The 20,484-nt window shown below is 42.5% G+C and overlaps 1 protein-coding gene across 13 annotated transcripts in view; it reads left to right on the forward strand.

Moving 5' to 3' along the window:
- ERBB4 (erb-b2 receptor tyrosine kinase 4) overlaps positions 1 to 20,484 on the forward strand; it is a 630,732-nt gene that overhangs the window by 416,732 nt on the left and 193,516 nt on the right. For all 13 annotated transcript variants that reach the window (XR_012588529.1, XR_012588530.1, XR_012588533.1 and 10 more), the window contains exon 4: positions 1,577 to 1,711. Coding sequence is in view for 7 of the 13 variants with exons in the window: in XM_074596229.1 (XP_074452330.1) it covers positions 1,577 to 1,711 (135 nt within the window). In the remaining 6 variants the exon portion in view is untranslated. The remainder of the gene's footprint in view (positions 1 to 1,576; positions 1,712 to 20,484) is intronic.

Genomic DNA, 20,484 nt, shown 5'->3' on the forward strand with positions numbered 1-20,484 from the left:
ATCTGGGCCATAATGAATTAGGTAATCCTGTATAACTGGGACAACACAGAGAAATCATCACTAGTCATTTTTCCAAGTGTTCTAAGTCCCATTTTTCCCCAGAGGAGAATTGCTAACAGATGCTGTATGGGTTTTTTCAGGGATCATAAGAATATCATACAGACAGATCATTGCTGTATCTCTAATCTGGACTCTTTTCTGTGTAAGATTATTATTATTGTTTTCATTTTTAAGCTCCTTTTCAATGAAAAACCAAGCTTTTAAACCAGAGGTTTCTAAGAAATAGTAATACTCTGAACTTATTAATATGGTGGGTGGATGTATTTACAGATGAACCTTTATTTAATACGTTCTGTTCTTGGGGGCTACCTCTCCTACATGCTGTGGCCTGTAAACCCTGAAATGTAAAAAAAATAATGCAGTAATTCCTTCCTTGTTGTTTGTAGACATTAGCGTTCACACTAAAGCTTTTAAAGGTTTTCTTGGGGGATGAGGACTATCAGACGACCTTAATCATTGCTACCGTAGTCAAGATTTACTCTTAATGTCTCTGTGAGAAGTGTGACACTCCCGGATGTATAGCACCACTTAATGTCATTCTAAGGTGCCATTAGTAACTAACCTTCAACGTTTCTTTGCTGAGGCTCGAATCTCTGACACTGAGCAGAGCAGAGGTTTTAGCTGCGTGGGTCCTGTTAACTTTAATGAAGGTCACATGGATTGTCCCCTGCTTTGGAAGTACGAGAGCCAGGTTAAGTAGCGAAACTGTGAATTTGAAGAAGAGTTTAGAGGGTAAAAAGCCAAGTTATTGCTAAAGCAAGTTATTGCTAAAGCAAGTTATTGCTAAAAGTCATTTTCATGTTGAGATTTGACAAATCAACCATTTTTTTAAACAAACTGATATAAACATGAAAATATAAAAAAACCCACTCAACTTTCATCTGCTCAGAAACCATCTCCTATTGACACAAAGCTTCCAGCAAGGCATGCCAACGGTAGTTTTGGATCATAGTAGTTGAGATTTTGGGTCATATATATTATTTGAGTATTTGGATCATGGTATTACGGTAGCACAGTCTGGCCAGAAAACATGCTTTTCCGGACACGGTGGTGACTGGACCCTTCTCATGTACTGTGGGCTTAGAAAATTCCTACCCCAGTGGAGCACGTTAGTTTAGTGTATGTTTTAGGTGTTCAGATGTATTAATGAAATACAGTGTAGTGTGGTTGATTGCTTGTGTTTTTGAAGTCAGGTAAGTCTTGCAGGTTTTTCACCCACAAATAACAGTACTGTTCCATACTTGATTACACTGGAACAACAGGTAAACCCAGTAATCATGTAGCGGCTGTGTGGCTGTCCTCATCAGGTTTCTTCTGCATACGAATAAATGGTTCGTGTTTACAAATACCATAAGCCTACTTGCCCTCCAGTTTTCAGAGTATTAAGTGAGATTGCAGTGAGAATTTTTTGCATTTAAATTTCACGCCCTCTCTCTCCAGTACACAAAGCAGCAAGAGATTCAATCAGCTGTATGTCTAAAGTTTTACAAGTATGTTCTCATGTTATTTTATGCAGAAATACTGAACGGAGGCGTGTATGTTGGCCAGAACAAATTTCTTTGCTTCGCAGACACCATTCATTGGCAGGACATCGTGCGTAACCCCTGGGCCTCCAACTTCACTTTGGTTCCAACGAATGGCAGCTCGGGATGTAAGTACCGGTTTTGTTCTTAGCCTTGTTGTCTCCACTCAGCATGAAACAGTATAAATATGGACACAAGTCTTCCTTGATCCTCTGTTACGGAGAATTGTATTTGTAAATTTTTCCTGCATTTTTCATTACATTCTTCAAAGTTTGTACACTGCTTGTACAAACACTTAGTCTAATCTCTACTTTGTCTGTAGAGAGTATTTGAGAAAATCGTATCTTTTCAGAAATTCCTTTCATCTGTTTTCTCTCTTCTGCATATTCTTTTTTCTATTTATCACTAAAGCCACTGTGCTGCCTTGGAAGCACAACCGTTATTGTTTGCTTTGCATTTGTTCCTGCTGCTCAGGCTGTTCCTTGAGTCACAACGGTCTGTCTATGGCATCATAATTAGCTGCTGGAGTAATTACGGTACAAGCTCACGGATATTCTGACTTTAGATGAGAAATGAACCTCAAAGAAATAGTTATCCTGTTGTCTTGTGTATATCTGCGAAGAAAGAGAGAGAATTTGCAGAGGATGGGATGCTCTTTACAATATAACCAATATTTCTCTGGTTTTAATATGTTCTCTCTATTTTAATGCTCTCAATTTCAAACTTGGAGTGTCTGTTTACTTTGATGAATTTGTCTGATCCATTTCTCTATTTCTCTTCCCTAGGGTTAGTCACTTTTGATAGTATTTTGATGATTTTTGCAGCAATAGTGAATTCTAGTGAATGGTGGTGACAGTGATATAAAGTGTTTATGTAAAATATTCTATATTATAGTAAAGTGCATTCAAAATTAATAACATGCTATTAAACAGTACCCTCGGGATTGAAATTCAGGCTGGGGGGAAGTTTATATCTGATGTCAGAAGTGACACCGCAGCAGACACGTTGCTCTGAGCATTCTGGATATAGGGACATTCTGGATTGCTTACCATATCCCAGGGTGTCCCTCAAGGATGTATAAATGACGGATTGTCTCTTTAACTTCGGCTACAGCCAAGAAACAACTTCAGTTCTTTAGCTGTATATTAGGAATTCAGGGGAAAAAAATTAGACTCTGGGTAAAGACCCTTTGATGAGTCCCCATAATTTCTAAGCAACAACTTGTTTTTAACCAAGTGCTTTGTGGAATAATATATTTTATATAAGGCCAACTTGCTTTTGTATGTCACACCTGCTGCGCTCAAAACCAGAGCACAGCTACTTGAGAAACAGCTTCCTCTGGGAGCCTGCCAGACTCCACTGCTCCTCCAGCTTCCAGCCCTGGAGCTGAGGCTCGGCTCGGCTGCCTTCTGGCTGGAAACCTGACAGAGTTGTAATGCAGCCAGCTATCTCATTTGCATAGTAAAAAACCTCATCACGAGTGATGATCAGTTCTAAGCAGGACTGATAAAACCTTTGAAGGTTAGGGAATGCCTGTACCCTTTTATGAGTCATTGCTTCAACAAGAAAACGACTTGGTTGTTACTCTGTTTTGTTCTGTTATTGGGTTTTCTTTTAACCTTTGCCAGTTCTTCAAGACAAATGCTTCTGCAACACCAAGGTAATAAGCTCCTTTAAAAAAGCAACCACCATCAATTCTATGTTTTTGAGCTAACAAAAGTTTCAGTGGTGACTCCAGAGGAATCGGTACAAGATCAGTGCTAAGTACTTTTGGAATCTCACCCTGAAAGTAATAAAGACAACTATCAGCTCCCATAGCAAGATGAAAGAATGTATGTACCTAAGTCCAGCTTTCTTAAAACATTTTAGGATCCAGGATTGGAGGATCCAGGAAATACAGGCCTGTCAGTCTGACCTCGGTAGCAGGGAAGGTCATGGAGCAGATCATCTTGAGTGCCATTACAAGTCATATAATGGACAAGCAGGGGATCAGGCCTAATCAGCGTGGGTTTATGAAAGGCAGGTCCTAACTGACGAACCTGATCTCCTTCTATGACAAGATGACCTGATTATTGGATGAGGGAAAGGCTGTGGACATTGTCTATCTAAACTTTCTAAAAGCATTTGACACTGTCCCCCATAGAATTCTCATGGAAAAACTGGCGGCTCATGGCCTGGATGAGCATACGATCTGCTGGATCAAGCACTGGCTGGGTGGGCGGTCCCAAAGAGTGGTGGTCAATGGAGTTAAATCCAGCTGGTGGCCGGTCACAAGTGGTGTCCCTCAGGGCTCAGTGTTGGGACCATTTCCGTTCAACATCTTTATTGATGACCTTGATAAGGACATAGAGTGTATCATCAGCAAATTTGCAGATGACACAAGGCTAAGCGGGAGTATTGATCTACATGAGGATAGGGAGGCTCTACAGAGAGACTTGGATAGATTGGACCGATGGGCCAATGCTAACGGTATGAGCTTCAACAAGGCCAAGTGCCAGGTCCTGCACTTGGGCCACAACAACCCCGTGCATCGCTACAGGCTTGGGGAAGTGTGGCTGGAGAGCTGCCTGGCAGAAAAGGACCTGGGGGTTCTAATTGACAAGCGGCTGAACATGAGCCAGCAGTGTGCCCAGGTGGCCAAGAAAGCCAATGGCATCCTGGCTTGTATTAGAAATAGTGTGACCAGCAGAAGGAGGGAGGTGATTGTCCCCCTGTACTCAGCACTGGTGAGGCTACACCTTGAGTATTGTGTCCAGTTCTGGGCACCTCAATATGAGAGAGATATCGAGGTGCTGGAGCGAGTGCAGAGGAGGGCAATGAAGCTGGTGAAGGGCCTGGAGAATAGATCTTATGAGGAGCGATTGAAGGAGCTGGGACTGTTTAGTTTGAGGAAGAGGAGGCTGAGGGGAGATCTCATCACTCTCTACAGCTACTTGAAAGGACACTGTAGAGAGGTTGGTGCTGGGCTCTTCTCACAGGTAATTAGTGATAGAACAAGAGGGAATGGGTTCAAGCTACAGCAGGGTAGGTTTAGGCTGGACATTAGGAAAAAATTCTTCACAGAAAGAGTGGTCAAACACTGGAACAGGCTGCCCAGGGAGGTGGTGGAGTCACCATCCCTGGATGTGTTTGACTTGTTTAGATGTGGTGTTAAGGGATATGGTGTAAGGGAGAACTTTGTAGAGTGGAGTTGATGGTTGGAGTCGATGATCCCAAGGGCATTTTGCAACCTAAATGATTCTATAATTCTGTGATTCTATGATTTTTTCGTTTCTTTTGAGTTGTTTTGAAACACAGGGAAGGAACAACTTGCGCTTTGCCATTTGTGCTTGATAAACCTGATAAACAGCATTATTTCAATCATTTGATTATGTACCAAGGCAGCTTCATTAAGATAGCCACCCAAATTTTACTTTATTTTGCCTTATTTGGGATGGAGCAGAGTGCAGTTGGACTGTATTTCATTTAACAAACAAGAAACTGGATTCCACCTCAATACCATTCCTAAATCCTGTGAAATTTGATTAAATTAGCTAATCCAAACCATTTCTGTCTTCACAATTTACATAGGTGAAAATCTAAACCCTGTTATACAGAAAGCCAAGAAATGGCTAAAATGGTTTAACAAAGGTGTTAAGGCTTTGGGAAACAATTCAGGTACAGAAATCATCATTTAAAATAGACTAAAGTTAAATAGCTGTCTCCGTGTGTGTGCGTGCATGTGTTACACACACATGCATAGGGGTGTGTGTGTAAATATATATCTATGTAAAGCCCTCAAATGAAATCACTCAAAGGTGGAACCTTATTACTACCTGTCAAGAGGTAGGAGAAAAAGAATGTGCTACACTGGTAGTTTACGAAAGAATTAAGACACGTTTTTTGTGCTGGTGCAGAACAGACTTGGAGAAATGAACATTAAATTATAACCCTAGAATGGAAATCAGTATAGAGTATCATTAAATAAGGGAAATACTTCTCAAATTTGGCTCACATGTCACTTTTCATAATCTTCTGGGCACTGTGGGTGCGTGCTGGGCCCAGCCGTGCTGGTTTTCCGCTGCTGCAAATGATACTCAGTCTTTGGTACTTTTCTGCATAGACTGCGACTCATGCTTTTTTAGATCCAGCATGTGTATGTATTTACTGTTTATTTTACATGACTGTATTAAATTGCCTGAAGTCTCAGGTGCCTCCCATCAAATGCAAATCTTGGTGAAGTCCATTGGAACTGAGTAAGTACACGTTGCTTGGCATTACCGAGAATATCCTAAATGCAAGAGATGTCAAGGAAAGCCCTCTGGGACTTTCCATGTCAGCATATCTTGAAAAGAATGAGTGGGTTTTACTGCTCATCTAAAAACCTTTACAGGAGGGGGAGAAGGTCTGTCAGAGAGGCTCCATCAATCTGGGAAAGTAAACCAACCAAACCTTCTGTGTCAAGCATAACAAAGTCCATACTAGTAGTAATTTAGGAAAGTCTGTGTAAATGCGTGATCATGTAAGACCTGGGTAGATGCATCGGCTTATGGGCCATGTTTAGCTGTGACTGGCAGTACTGGAGGGTAGCTTATGCCCCAGGAATTGTTAGGGCTGTTTCACTGTAACAACCTCAGTAGTGCTCCCTGGCAGAGAATATTTCGGGACAAAAAGCTGTGACCTGCCGTGAGTGTCAGAATCAGATACTTCATCATTCCAGCAGGTCCTAAAGCCTAAGCCACGATTTGGTGTTTTGGCATCGCTAGCATTGTTTCCAACAGTCAGTAGCGAACATGAAATCTCCCCCAAGGTGTCTACATGTCCGAAAGAACAGGGGCCACCTTCAGAGAAGAGCCCAAGGCTTGCTGGGTTTTCGCCGATGGCAGAGTGGACTCCAGCAGGTTGGTATAAATGCAGTGCCATGCTGGGGGCACCTGTGCCTCAGCGGGTGTGTGTGTGCTCAGGGCTCAGCCCCGCACCTCCTGCTCTGCCCCCGCGAGCCAGCCGGCACTGCAAGCTGCTGGTGTGCTCCCTTCCCCAGCCAGAGAGAAGAGCTGATAGTGGTCCCACTTCAGAGATAATTTCACTTGCAACCTTCCCTGCTGCTCCAAGGCAATCAGCAGAGGAGGAAGACAAAAGGGCGGAGTGAAATGAAGATGCTTTGAAATAAAATCAGTCTCCTGCCTCTGTACTTGTTTCATACCTTGGATCTGCCAACTCTGGCAATCCCCTTCATTTACATCAGTGCTAGACAGAAGAGAATATGGCCAGTGAACTCTGGGAATAAAGCTTTTCTGATTCCCTTCTTCGCAGGCTTTCATTGTCACATCAGCGTTAAGAAGCCAGTTGAAAAAGCCATGGCATCTTAACTACTATAATAGAAATCCTGCAGATGTATGGATCCTAAGTGCTGCTTCTCCTTTTTTCTTTTTCTTTAGCCTGAAATGCGTTCTACCCATTGCTTCGTGTTCTGATCAAATGCATGCAGAAAAGTTTGTGTTAGAAGCTTTTGAATTACACGGTCTCCCTGTTCAGCTGAGTACAGCCAGTGGCTGCCGGCGCAGAGCTCAGCGTGTGCCGCTGCAATGTAATAAATGTTGTACCAGGGACCACGCGTACTTCAACTCTCCCAGGACAGATACGTCTCTGCCTTTGACTCAGATGCTGAAATATTACTAGTATTTACTGCTTGCAGAGCCTTCCTATACTGGTATCTTGTAGCTGAAGCTTTTAAAATTAATTGTAATTTGAAAGCAGCCCTTTTCATTTACCTGAAATCAGCGCTATCAGCCTGGGGTTTTTAAGCTGGGCACCTTGCAGTGGGAATCTCAAAAGTGCTTAAGTCTCTAAGGAACAAAATTTCCCCGTTAGGTATATGTTACTGAATTTGTTTCTGCAATGCTGAAGATCTGTTTTCTCTCCTTCCAAAAATAAGCCATGAATTCAAGCATTAGCCAAGCATGCTAAAGCCACTCTTTGCAAGAGCATATTCCCCTGTTACCACTTGTTGGATTTAGTATCTTAACTGAAGAGGTAGAGCTCTGCCCTTTGCAGCTAGAAACCTGAGTGGCGGTTCCCAGCGATGGTGCAGGAAATAAAGCAGGGAATAAGGATTACACTTCTTGCCTAAAATGCTTCTAGGTTGGTAAGCAACTCCTCTCTGACCAGCTTTAGGGAAAGCCCAGTGAAAACCCGTCTGCTTTGATCTGGGTCCTCACTGTTCTCCGTGGGTTTGTTGTTAGCAGGCTCTGGACTAGCCCCTCATTGTGCCAGGGGAACTGTCTTGCAGGATTTGACAAGGACTGTAGTATTAAATCAGAATTTTCAGTGGACCGTTACTTGGAGATTTTGTTTCACAGAAAAGCTGGAAGGAATTACTGCATTAAGGTCGCTTGCATAGCTAATAGCATAGGTTCAAATAAATCAATAACGCATTTACAAATACTGAAATTATATGGGTGCATGTTCATGATGGAGCTGGTAACTGTTTGGGTAATAAAGATTAAAAAATTACTTTCCATTTTCAAGTTTAAAAAAAAATGGCTGCTTTTCAGGAAATTATTCAAGAAAGATGCAGTACTGCAAGTTGGCATGTGCCCAGAGTTGTGGAAACTGAACCCTGTGAAAATAAAGCCCATTTTAAAGTATTCTCCTGAACTGAAATTTCTGCTCTGACTCTGAAGTGCAGTGAGATCTGTGGAAAAATTTCCCTTGACTTGATTTGGCTTTTCAACTGAGCCCCTGTCAGCTGTGCAAAAAGCTGGAATTTTTGGCAAGATATTTTTTCAAGCAGAACAACTTCAGTTAACTGCTGTTCATAACATTGTACTCCTCTGTCATTGCTTTGAATCTGATTGCACCCGGTAATGTAAAAACACCCAAGTTCTGAGCTGGACAGAAGTGTGTCTACATTGTTACGTGATACGTTGGAAGAAAAGGCTTGGTCTTCAGCTGTGTACCTGTGATTCAATAAATCCCATGATGTATTCCAAGGAAACGCTCCTTTAAATGACTTCCCTCTTTTTTACCTAATGATTCATAGATTTTCCAAGGGCAAAAGAAGCCTTGAAACATCATTAGCTCTGATTTCCCATATGCGGAGGCCCTGAATTATCATCCTCTTGCCTGGCGTTGAGCTCAGGAACTTTCCTAACCGCAGTTTTGAGTTTGAGAAGCAGCCGCAGCCCCAGTGTGGCTGGAGCTGCTGCCGCCGGTGGATGGGCGAGCGCGGGGCTCCGGTTCCCTGTACGCTCTCCTGGCACTGCGCTGAAGTTTTGCAGAAGTGCAGCCGTCCCTCAAGAAGCTGGTTACTTCCCTAGCATTAGAAGAAATAACGCTAGCTGCCTTTATTTCTAATTTGAACACTGTTTTAAATTGCAGATGTCGTTGCATCTTACGCCTTGCCCAGCTAGCTCAAAGAGCTCTCTGGCAGCCAGCAGTTTCTCCCTGCAGAAACGGCAGGTAGCGTGTAGTCAGCTCACCTCTTGAGCTTTTCTTCGTAAGCTAAACAGGTAGAGGGGCTCACGTCTCTCATAGTGAGGAATTTCTTTCCAGCCCCAGAATAATTTTCGTTGCTTGTCAATGTAAAATATTTTTCAATATGCTTTTAGAAGGCAGAAACCAAAGCACGTATAGCTTTTTGTTACTGATTTAACCAACATCCTGTAGATGTAAAAATTGTGTCCTTTGTGTTTCAGCTTCACATGAGGAACCTGGTATTCAGGCAGTTCTGACACCTGCACGTTTTAGAGACCCCCTGTTTTCCAGAAAATGTAGCCTGTATGCTTTTATTCCAAAATATGCAATCTTATGTTTGGCCACATAAAAGACATTTGATGTGAGTGATCTTTTAATAATTTCTAAACCTTTGGCTGGAATATTAAAAAGCGTTAGTCCTGCAACAACCCCTGGGGGGAACCACACCCCAATTGTGTTATAATTGCTCATTTACAGCTACGTTTGCAGAGCCCCCAATTAGCTGGCTCTTAATGCATTTGTCATGTGTTTTATTAATATTGAAACATAGAGACAAATCTAATTAAATGTTTACCATTTAGCCAGCTCTTTGCATTTTAATTAAAGGACCAGAAAATGGACTAGCCAGCTGCACGGTTGCTTCTGAAGTCCGCTTTCTCTTCTGCTGGTGCAGACAATCCAGGCCGTGATTGACCTTACCTGGGTGCAGGTGTGTTTGGAAGCAATAGAGCTTGGTTTGACATACTTATCTCTGGAGAGTATGTATTTGCTTGATGGGAGTCCGTGCTGGCTTCATTATTTTCTTTTCCTTTCTTCATTTTCTGCGTTACACTGTCTTTGTGAGTTGCTTTGTTTAGGTTAACCTGCTACCTCATCGGCCCTGATAACTGAGAGTTTGCTGGGCCATATTCTACTGCAAGTTTTCCACATGCCTAGCAAAAAAAGTAATACAGTTTCTAAAGAGGTACTTCTTTAAAATATTGCAGAAATGGGAATAATTTGGTAGAAACTTAGCTTAGTAGAAATGTATATATCAGACTAGTTTAAGGCCAAAAGCTCCTTTTTTAAATTGGTATAGGAGAAAATCGGCCACGTGGATACATGTACGTTCCCTTCAGCATACATAGTGTACTCTTGAAGTGTGTTTCACGACAAGTGTAAGTTGATATTTGCGTGGAGTTTTGTATAAGTGATAAACTTTGTTCTCCTTTGGGTGTTAACAGCCTGTGTTTGGAGTTGCTGGCAAGTGCTGTAGGTGAATTTTTGTACGGCCATTTGTTGCAGCTGCGGAGTGAGGTGTGACGGGAAGCCAGCGCATTGATTTAATGCTCAGTAGTGGCCTTGTAATTCTTCACTGGGCAGTAACTCATTTTTTGTACCAGTAGTCGCAATATTAGAAAAGGATCGTTTTTACACATAGTGGCTTATCTGGAAATTTATACTCAGGTCAAACGATTGGCTATTTTATTCTGAAGTAATTATGTGATAGTTTTGAAGAATAGGCGTTCCTCAGATCCTTGCAGTCTCTCCCAAAAGTCCCAACCTTCCACCAGTTCTCAGTTACGCCGCACTTAAATTACATAAAATGCTACAGATGTACACACCGGTGTTTCCAACTGGACCATCCAAAACAGGCTCTTGCGCAGACCAGTCCTGTTCCCATTGGGACGCCACACTGGTGAAGCAGGGTGTCTTCCGCCAGAGTGGGAGGGAGGACAGAGTCCTTTCCCACAGTAAAAATGCCATCGGTTAGTAAAAAATCAGGAGAGCTGGACGTAATGTAGATACAAGCTCGTGGAAAGCTTTCTAAAGCCCAGAGGATGCTCTGGTAACAGGAGACGATTATGTGTAAATAATGAATGCGTGTAAATCAAACCCCTAGGCCTCAGTACCAAGACACAGGTGAGCTAACTGTGTTTTGTCCAGTTACTCCCCCAAGATATTTTGTGCTTTTTCAAAGCACAAGGATTTTGCTCTACAGAAGGCCAGAGTAACAGCAGTATATTTATGTATGCTGGCAAAAAGAAAAGAGGGAAGTGACTAATTCATGCTGAAAGCCAACTTTCAGAATAGCTAGTGTATCATTTCTGGTGTACATCTAAATGGGAAACTACCTACGGAGAAAATGGCATTCCAGAAAGTATGCGCTGAAGACATTTGTTATTGCAGTTTGTTAAATTATAACCTTTCATTGAGGTTATTACTTGAAGTTCAATTAACATTTTAAATGTACGTTTGGAGACCAGGGAGCGGGGCCTCTGCAGAGAGGTGGTCTCAGTACAGAATACCTTCCCTGCCACCGGTGTCACCGCGGCAAAGTCAGGAGGAAAAGCTGTTCTTTTTGGTAAAAAGCCACAAATAACTAAACAGTTTTGTGAAAGCTCCTTCCGTGTGGAACACACTTCAAGGGCTTGCAGCAGTGCATTTTAGCAGCAGTTTCATGGATATCTCAGTTGGAAAGGAAACGTATATCAGAGCTGAATATAGACAGCCAGAAAGTCCCGCAACCGTCTTTTGTTCAGCATACGTGGAGGTTCCTTTTCCTACTATTAGGGAATCTCTAGTCAGGCCAGAATTTATTTATTTACCTGGAATAGAAAGACATATATAGGCACAGAATAAACTGATTCTAAAAAACAGATTTTCCCAAGCGTATGTACCTGAAGATGGAGGAGTACATGAAATCCAGTGATATAATGAACTTGTTTTGCATTAGTACGGCAAGCTGAACTGCTTGAAGTTGCCACTAATGTTTTTCCTCAACCCGGAACACTCTGTTTTGAATAAAGGGAATCAGTTTATTTTCCTAATAAATATCTTCAGCAGCATTTTCAGAAGGGATTTGTCAGTTTCCAAATGCCCTTGAAACAGATTTGAAAGGCAGGCAGTGCGGCATTTGATGGAAATACAATGCCTCTAACAGTTGAGTTCACTGAATAAAAAGTAAGTAACAAACACAAGCATACGTAGCTAGTACGAATAAATAATGCCGTGAAGGACAGAACCCCTTAGGCTGCCAGAGCTTAATCCAGGGACCTAGCAAAGCAACTGCTACAAAGCCAGGGATCTTTAGGAGTGGCGGACACGGAAAGGAGGGCACTGCAAAAGCCAGCATTAACAGTTTCTGAACCTCTGACATGGGCATCTCTCTGCGGTGAAAAATATATTCTTCAAAAAGATAAACAAAAAATACCCAACCCCAAACCCAACTCCGTCCCTGCCAAAGTTCTGATCTTGTTTTACTGAGTATCTCCCTCCCTTTATATAGCAGTTACAGGGTGAAAGTCACCCACCAAGTGGCACAGGTTCCCATGCTCATGTATAGAGATATTACCAAGTAGCGCTAGTTCTATAGCTACAGAGTTTAAGTAGTGCTCCAGGTAGCAGCGTGTGGCAACTGTTGCTAAATGCTTGTCTTTTAATGGCAACCTGTGTGTGTATAATGCATTACTCTATACCACCTGTTTATAAGCAGATTGGCATTTAAGCAGAATATTGCACAAGGGAGAGACTTTCAGTTTACATGAAAGCATCCCTTTCCATTATAAGCAGCTTGCTTTATCACAAACACCAGTGTTTCTTGAAAGTAGGAAACAAACTCCAAATACTCCGAATATTTAAAATAGTCTAATTGAATGGTAATTGGCAGATTTGTGCTGAGTGGGTGGGTGGGTGGAATTGGTCTTTCATAGCAAGCTCCAGCTGCTCTAGCTAGCTGCCTTTGAAGAGCTGCTTAGGGAAAGAGGAAGAAAAGAAAAACTATAAAATCAGCCACTTAATTGCATCTACTGGTTCTTGAAGCTGCTGTGTGCCTCCCACCCTTTTGAAGTTGTCTGTTGTTAGATCTGCAAGATGTACGTGCCAGCCACCAGCTCAGAGTGGCTTTGGTTGGTGCTGCTGCATGGAGCAGGGAGGGTAGGTGTGTATCACTCAGGGGCAGCGGGGGGTGCAACGGTGGGACGAACCAGCTGGCATCTCCCGACAGACTCCTCTGTTGCTTGCATAAAACACAAAATCACACCAAGTCTTTATTGCTATCACTTGCAATTTTTTAAGGGTTTCATTACACATGCCTGTTTCAGCAGAAATTCCCAAAACTGTCACTAAAGTTCCTGCCCTGCTTTTGTGGACAGCCTGGCTAAAGAGCGCTGGCCACTGCTCTGCTCAAACCCAGGGCTGTTTCGGGGTCTTCTCTCTCTTCCCTTCACACCTCCTGCAAGGAAGAGGACAAGTGTTGTGGCTGAGTGACTAGAAGGGAAGTTTCTGTCTGCTAAACAACGGACAAGGTGTAGGAAGTAGCGAAGCAAAAAAAAAGAGTGTATTTTATGCTCCTGCAGTCCCTCACACTTTCTGTCCCTGTGTGTAGGATCTCCACATTCCTATCTCCTTGGGCTAGTATTGAAAGGAGCTTTCACATCTCCAAATTTTCTTTCTGTTCCTGTTGTAGGAACTTGTAAGCTACTTTCAAAGCTTAATAAAAGCCATCATCAATGAAGTGTTCTAGCAGAGGGGAAATGTTGGGAATATTTGCAGAGTAAGATGCTCAATCCAGGGCTTCCAAGTGGTTTTATACAAATTGCTACATATGAAACAACTTCATACTGAATTCATCATATTATGAGAATATGATAATATTCATCATATTATGAGAACATGAGAAGTCACAGAATGTCCACAGCATCACCTCTCTGCAGATCTCCGAGAGCTGAAGATTTTCCAGGAAATTGCAGTCTTCGGTTTGTTTGTATGATTATTTTCATTGAATATTTGTGTATAGCAAACACTGAATCTAAATATCAGAGTATATGCATTGTTTTCCACCAGAGATAGGGCTTCTGTTGTCCAAGTATTGTTTTGTAATAATCAGTTTTGTTTAGAATAGCCAGAGATACATTTTGAATAAGCAATTACATTTGAATAAGCATATTATGATACTTTTCCGAAGTTTGTCTAAAAACGGACTCCAAATTTCACGGGAATAGGGAGTTCCTTTCTACTATTTCCATCTAATTGAGTCAAAAGTTGGTTACACATTAGCACACCTAACTGTACCCAGGCAGACTCTAGGAATATCACATGGCACCAAGAAAAGGTAAAATGAATTTTAAAAGCCACTTCAATTTTGACTTCTCATTTCCCTTCTTGGAGGTTATTACTTTGTTTAAAAAATGAAAACTGTATGCCCCTCTGTTCGAACTTTATTACTGCTTTGGCAGCATTACAGGAACATTATTACAGGACATTATTTTGACTTATGTGGTATTGACTGCCTTGATCTGTGTGAGGGGTGGAGGAGTTGGTATTAAGCAAGCACAAAAACATCCCCAGCTTTGGCACTTTTCTGTGTGTCTTTGAGTTTTCTGTGCAACTCCTTTGAAAATCTCCTCTAACAGTGCTGACATTTCTCACTGAGAGCTAACGGGCAGTGTCCCGGAGCAAGGAAGGGTGTGGGTGTCACAGCGTTAGGCATCGCAAGGGCTGCTTCTTAGATATGAGATCCATCTTCTTCAGGACACCCCCATGCAGAGGAGAGAACCCATTAAAATAGTACCTACGAGGAGGAAAACAAGGGGAAATGTTGAAATGAATATAAAAGGCATAGAAGATGTTTGCTTTTTTGTCTGCTGGGAATCTGCAGTGCCTACTTGCCTGCTGCCTTCCCCTCACAGACCTGTCTTCTGCTCACACTCAGATTTCCTCAGTAAGGACTTCTCTCCCCTTTTACGAAATATATTAGGAGCTTAGGAGTTGCCCAGGATGCGGGGAGCAGGGTTCAGTTTCCTAGCTTGCTTGAAGGCATTCAGATCTGTACCTACTGTCTCCCACCTCCCAGTGGAAACTGCCCCAGGTTCGTCTGAGCTGAGGTCTTTTCTACCCCTTCTGTTTAAATACTGAGTATTAAGTAATCATTGGGTAAGATACAGAAATAGCTGTAGGGGCATGGACTGATCCTTAAATGTATCCCTTCTCCAGTGGTCATAACCACTAGCTGTGGGGCGAGAAGCTGTGTCCAGCTCTCTCCCTTCAGGGCTGGTGAGCTCCTGTGTCGTCGGGAGAGCTGTCGTCATCAGGGATGGCTGCCTGCGCTGTGCTCTCCCCTTCCAGAGAACAGCCTGTAGGCTCTTTCTTGGGTTGCTGTCCTGGGAGGCGAGAGTCTTCATCACAGGAAGCAAAGGAGAAAGTGGAATGCGTAACCCCACATCCTAGGTGAGTGTTAATGTCTACAGGTGGTGGAATATTGCCCTCTCCTTTCACACAAAGGAAAGGGAAAACTAGAGGTCCCCCTGTGTTTTGATGGGGTTTGGGGTTGTTGGTCTGTGTGCTTTGGGGGTGTTTCATTTCTAGTCCCGTGTAACCCCCCGTTAGACAGAGACCAAGTGCTCTGCTGCTCAGGAGCAGAGTCCTGCTGCCAGTGTGCGAGGATGGACAGTTATCTATGGCTTACTGGAGGTGAATATATTTTTTTAAGAATAATGATTACAAGGAAAGATTCCTGGGGGCTTGTTGTTCCTGATGAGCCTGCCAAGCAGCAGGTAGGACTTGACCTATCCTTTTGGCCTTCCAGCTGCGTCTCCCCATTTGCTCAGGATCCCCGTGTGTGTGTGCAGAAAGGCATTTGATGCTGATTGGAACTAATTCACCACCACAGTGGGGGGAATTCACTTACATTGCTCTGTGCTAACAGCTATAAGCAGTGATAATTAATAGGTCCTAATTGCTTAATCAGTTTAAAGTTTTAGACTATGTCATATGTGAAGGTTTTTATTTTTGTGGATGACTAAACCCCCAATTAATGTATCGAGTCATACGGCCTTACCAGTGCTGTCTGTTCCAGGCAGAGAAAAATAACCAGTGTCTTCATTACCCCCCTCAGGTCCCTTTCTGTAGTTGTTACTGTGGCCTGAAGACATTTTTCTGTAGCAGCTGAAATAACGCTACAGTGAGCCTTCCTATCAGCTCCGAGCTGTCAGCGATAGATATGAATCCACCAGCCTGAGCCCATTCGGTGCTGCTGACATATTCTTCTTGACTTTCCATTTATTCCTTTACCTCTGGTGGCCAATCTCTCTCAAAACCAAAACTGTGTGCCACCAGCGTATCTAGCGAAACTGTAATTTTGCAGTTCTCAACAGATCCCTAGTCCCTGTGCGCATGCGAGGGTTGTCTCCATCACACATTACTCAAGAAAATGCGTCCCCCTTTGGTATTCAGTTTTTGTTTTCTTCAGTGCTGGTTCAGTTTTATCTCTGTTCCCTCACACTGTCCCCATACCTCTCCCTCTGCCTGTCTTTCAGGGCGTATCTCTTGGATTGTTTTTATTTCCCAGACCTATTTCCCGTGCCAGTTTCTTTTCAGCTGCCTGTTCCTGAGTCCCTCTCCATTTGTGTGCATGTCTCTTCTTATCTACTGAGGAAGATGAGGGGAAGATAGAGGCGTTGAATGGCAGAGCTGGAAGTCCCCGTTGGAAGCGATCTTTAGAGGGAGTTTGCTTTCATCATGATTGAGCCCCAGTGGAGCCCGCGTGCTGGATGCACACACACGTGGCAGTTAGGGGCTGGGCGCTAGAAAACTTTGACTTAGGGATGATGGTAGCATCCCCAGAAGGCGCTGTGCTTTTCCACAGTGTACGTATTCCTCATTGATGAACACTGTGCGAGTTTCCACTGTAAAGGGATCCCGTTAATATTTGTGCTCTCTATTGGGCATGGAGAATTTGGGGTAGGAGCAACAATACAGATACGAGACAGAAAGGTCAGCTGAAGTGCTGCTATTTACCACAATAAAAGTAACAATATCAGTGCAGTTACAGCTTGTTAAAGAAAAGCCTGCTTTTTATTGTGACTAATGCCATGTTGGAAAACTGTTTGGTGATACATCCCAAAGTGAACTCATCTGACATCAGTGAAAGCAACATAGTTTGATAGCAGCAGAGGAATTGACCCTTGGATTATTGTATCCCATAACACTTCCACGGAAAGGAAGAGAAAATGAGCACTAGATATTTCTATAAGACTTTCTTCTTTTACAGAAAGTTTTACTTTCTCTTGCGACATGTGTCTCTCCTGCCATGAAGAAAGGAACTCCTGAAAAGTGTGAGTCTCTGTTAGGTAATTAACTTTCAAATCAATAGAAGAGATCTGAAGGCTAGCACGGGGCTGGTAGGAAACGCAAAATGATTTTTATTTAACAAAGGAGTGTGAATGAATGAACGTGTGACAATAGGAATAGTCAGACAAGGACACGGAAAGCATTACAGCCTGATAAAGGCAGAACAATCCATAACAACAATAGTATCTTTAATTCTCGTTAATGCTGTGCTGCAGTGTTTGAATTATATTTTGATTTTGTTATCTCTTAATACATAAATCTAAGGAGCTTCAGCTGCCTAGAAAAACAACGTGCCAAGTGTATTTAAACCTTCTGTCTGTTCTAAGCAATGGCAAGAAGAGGCTGCGGAGTATACCTGCAACTCCTTGGACCTTAGGGCTAGTTATGCCTAGAAACATCTATATGGCATCTGTAGTGTTTTTGCAGAAGTGAATTTTTTAGGTGAAGGATGAGTGAAGGATGAGTTTATAAGTAGCTTACAGAAGCTAATAAATGATTTATAGTTGTTTTGATAGTTAATCAATTATTTCAGACTGTTAGATAAGTAAAGAGGCTGCTTATAACCATGGCTTGTAACCATCAAAGCCACTTTATTTTGCCTGTGTTTATTCACACTTCAGTATCAGTGTGTTGCAGATATACTAACATTTATTAATGATTTATTAACTTGGTAGAAACCATCTGTAAACGCAAGCTTTGTGCAAAGTGAGACTATATCTTCTCTTCTTTCTGCTTTCCTTCTCCTACTGAGAGAGGTCTGCTTGAGGCAGCTGGCATAGCTGATGGGGAGAAGCCGCGTTTCTTCTCTGTACTACACTGAGCTTAGAACTAAGAGGAGGACTTCATTTTTCTTGTCTTGTCAGTAACTTAATCCTTTGTGGTTTTACTGTTCCTGAAATAATAAAGTCAGTCTGGAGCCAAAGGAAAGCCCTTCTCAATTCTCAGGAAAGCACAAGGATGAAGTAACCTTGTGCTAGTGAGCAAACATTTTCTGCTGGTGACTTCCCCTGGCTGGGCGAGCAGAAGCATCGCCCACAATAACTCTACCCTGGAAGTTACCGCAATGATACTCTGCACTGGAGCCCATAATGAGGATCTGTTGCAGTAGTATTGGCTAAGGGAAGATGAGCCCAGGAGACGAGTCATTGGTTTTCTACGTGGAATTTGCCAAAGCAAAATTAATTTTCATGTTCCAGTGGGAATCTGCCCTTTCTAAACTTCAATTTCATAACAAACCCTGTAAAAATTACGTAAGCCTGCTTTTAACTCCTTCCCTCCACCTCTGCAATCTATTGAATAAAACGTCATTGTGTATGCAAAACAATTCGACTATTCAGGAGCAGAAATGTACTCTAGCGTGACCCCTGTAACAAGGAGAAGACTTTTCCAGGTTCTTCCTCACCATATCTCATTTAGAAAAGAAAAACAAAAACAAACCTTTTTTCTTATGTGCCTTCACTAGTGTGCAAGAATTAAGTGAACGGGCTAGGTAGTGCTTACAAGGCAGAGCCCTGCAGAATTATTTCTCCTTTTTTACACCAGTTCCCGCTACTTCTTGAATCCCTGTATGATTGTAATAGGAGCATATCTGATGAGTTGTTGCAGATGGGCTGTTTCCCTGCAGCTGAGTGCTCCTAGGCCCCCCCAGTTGCCACCAGGACTTTAGGACACTCAGCATCTTTTGATGTCAAGAACCAGTGGAGGAAATCCTAGGAAGGAGTTCTACCTCTCTACTCTTTGCTGCATCAAAACAAAAGGAAGAACGCTTCTGTGGTTTCTTGGTTTGCCGTTTCTTCATTAGTTGTTTCTTTTAGCCCTTACTGCTGTATATTGGAGGGTTTTAGAATATTTTAGAGACCAAAGGGAAAACGGGAATAATTTATTCTATGCCAAGAATTGATTGATAATTTTTTCTCAATTTTTTCTCACTTTTTCTCTGTTGGCTCGCTACATTCTAAAAGTCCTAAGAAATATATACAGAGGGATCTGTGAGAAGTAGTATAATTATTTCAAGGACCTCATCAATCTTAGGGCCAATAGATTTATTAGCATTTAAGTCTGACATACACATCTAATCGTGAGCCCTGTTCCTCACATGAATGCTCCTTATGCTCCTGGCTACTTATGTTGACTTCCGTGGGACTATTTTTGTGTTAGATTCACAGAGCTGTTCTTTAATGGGTAGCAATCTGTCCTTATTACAGTGGGGAGAAACTGCCGAAATACTGAGTTAGGTGAGGGCAGAATTTGGACCAGTTCATACTGAGAGCAAAGGAAGTTATTTTTCTTTTTAAACAAACAAACAAATATAGACACACTATTTGGAGGGAGTTTGGTTTTTGTTTTTCTCAGTATATTTGACCTTCAAAAGGACACATAAGGATGCAATTCAGAGGTGTGCTGCCTACAAGCTCAGCTCCTTGTTGTGTCTGTGCAGCTGAGAAAAGTGAAAACAATGAAGCAGATACTTTGAGTTCCCAAAGAGAAAAAAGAAAACTGGCAGCCTTTGCTTGCTATATTGTTAAATATCTCTATTTAAATGCAAATGATCATCTGACACTGCCAAACAAAGTCACGTACCAGGAAGCAGGCGTGCAAGTTAAAGAAGTTTTTAAAATTATTTTTGAAGATGCTGGATTGCATTTATTTCCAGGAGGGGTAGAGTTGGCTGAATACGTTTTTGTTTGTGTACTGAGGGTCAGCTCAGCACCTAGGAGTTTCAAATATGAAGGGTTTTATTTTAAGTGTAGCTTTTGCAGAAGCGTGGGCGGCCTCTCCAGTTAGAGATCACTTGGAGGGGTGCTTGAAGTTTCTTTTGTGTTACCTCACTGCAAGTACGGCAGTGGAAAGCCCAGTGCATACAGTATGTTTTGGAAGGAGACAGAATCCAGGGACAGAAAGGGGAAGAAATGGCCAAGCTGGTGCCGTGTTCTGCATGAGGTATGTGTGGTTACAAGTGATCCGTGCAGTGCTTTAAACTGCAGCCAGCTGCAGGACTTCTGGCTTTCTCCCTCAACTCCAGACCCCTTAAGCTAGACAGGCATGAGATTTGACCGCAAGGAAGGATTGGGCATAAAATAGAGCATTGCAAGAGGAGGCTCTGTTGTCCATGGGTTGTGTTCCTCCCTAGCCGCCCTCAGCAGGGAAGCTCCTGCTCTGCTGAGGCCCAAGCAAAGCAAGTGGTGAAAAGGTTATTGAGCGTGCATGCAGGGCCCTGCTCTTTTCCTTCCCTCTTCTGGTGGTCAGGGATAGCCAGTTTATAAAACCCGCTTCCCAGGGATCATTTTTATTTGGTTGGGTGAAACACCAAAGCCAACAAACAGTATCTTACTGAGTC

Source organism: Larus michahellis, chromosome 7 (assembly GCF_964199755.1).
Source record: "Larus michahellis chromosome 7, bLarMic1.1, whole genome shotgun sequence".
NCBI classification, from domain to species: domain Eukaryota; kingdom Metazoa; phylum Chordata; class Aves; order Charadriiformes; family Laridae; genus Larus; species Larus michahellis.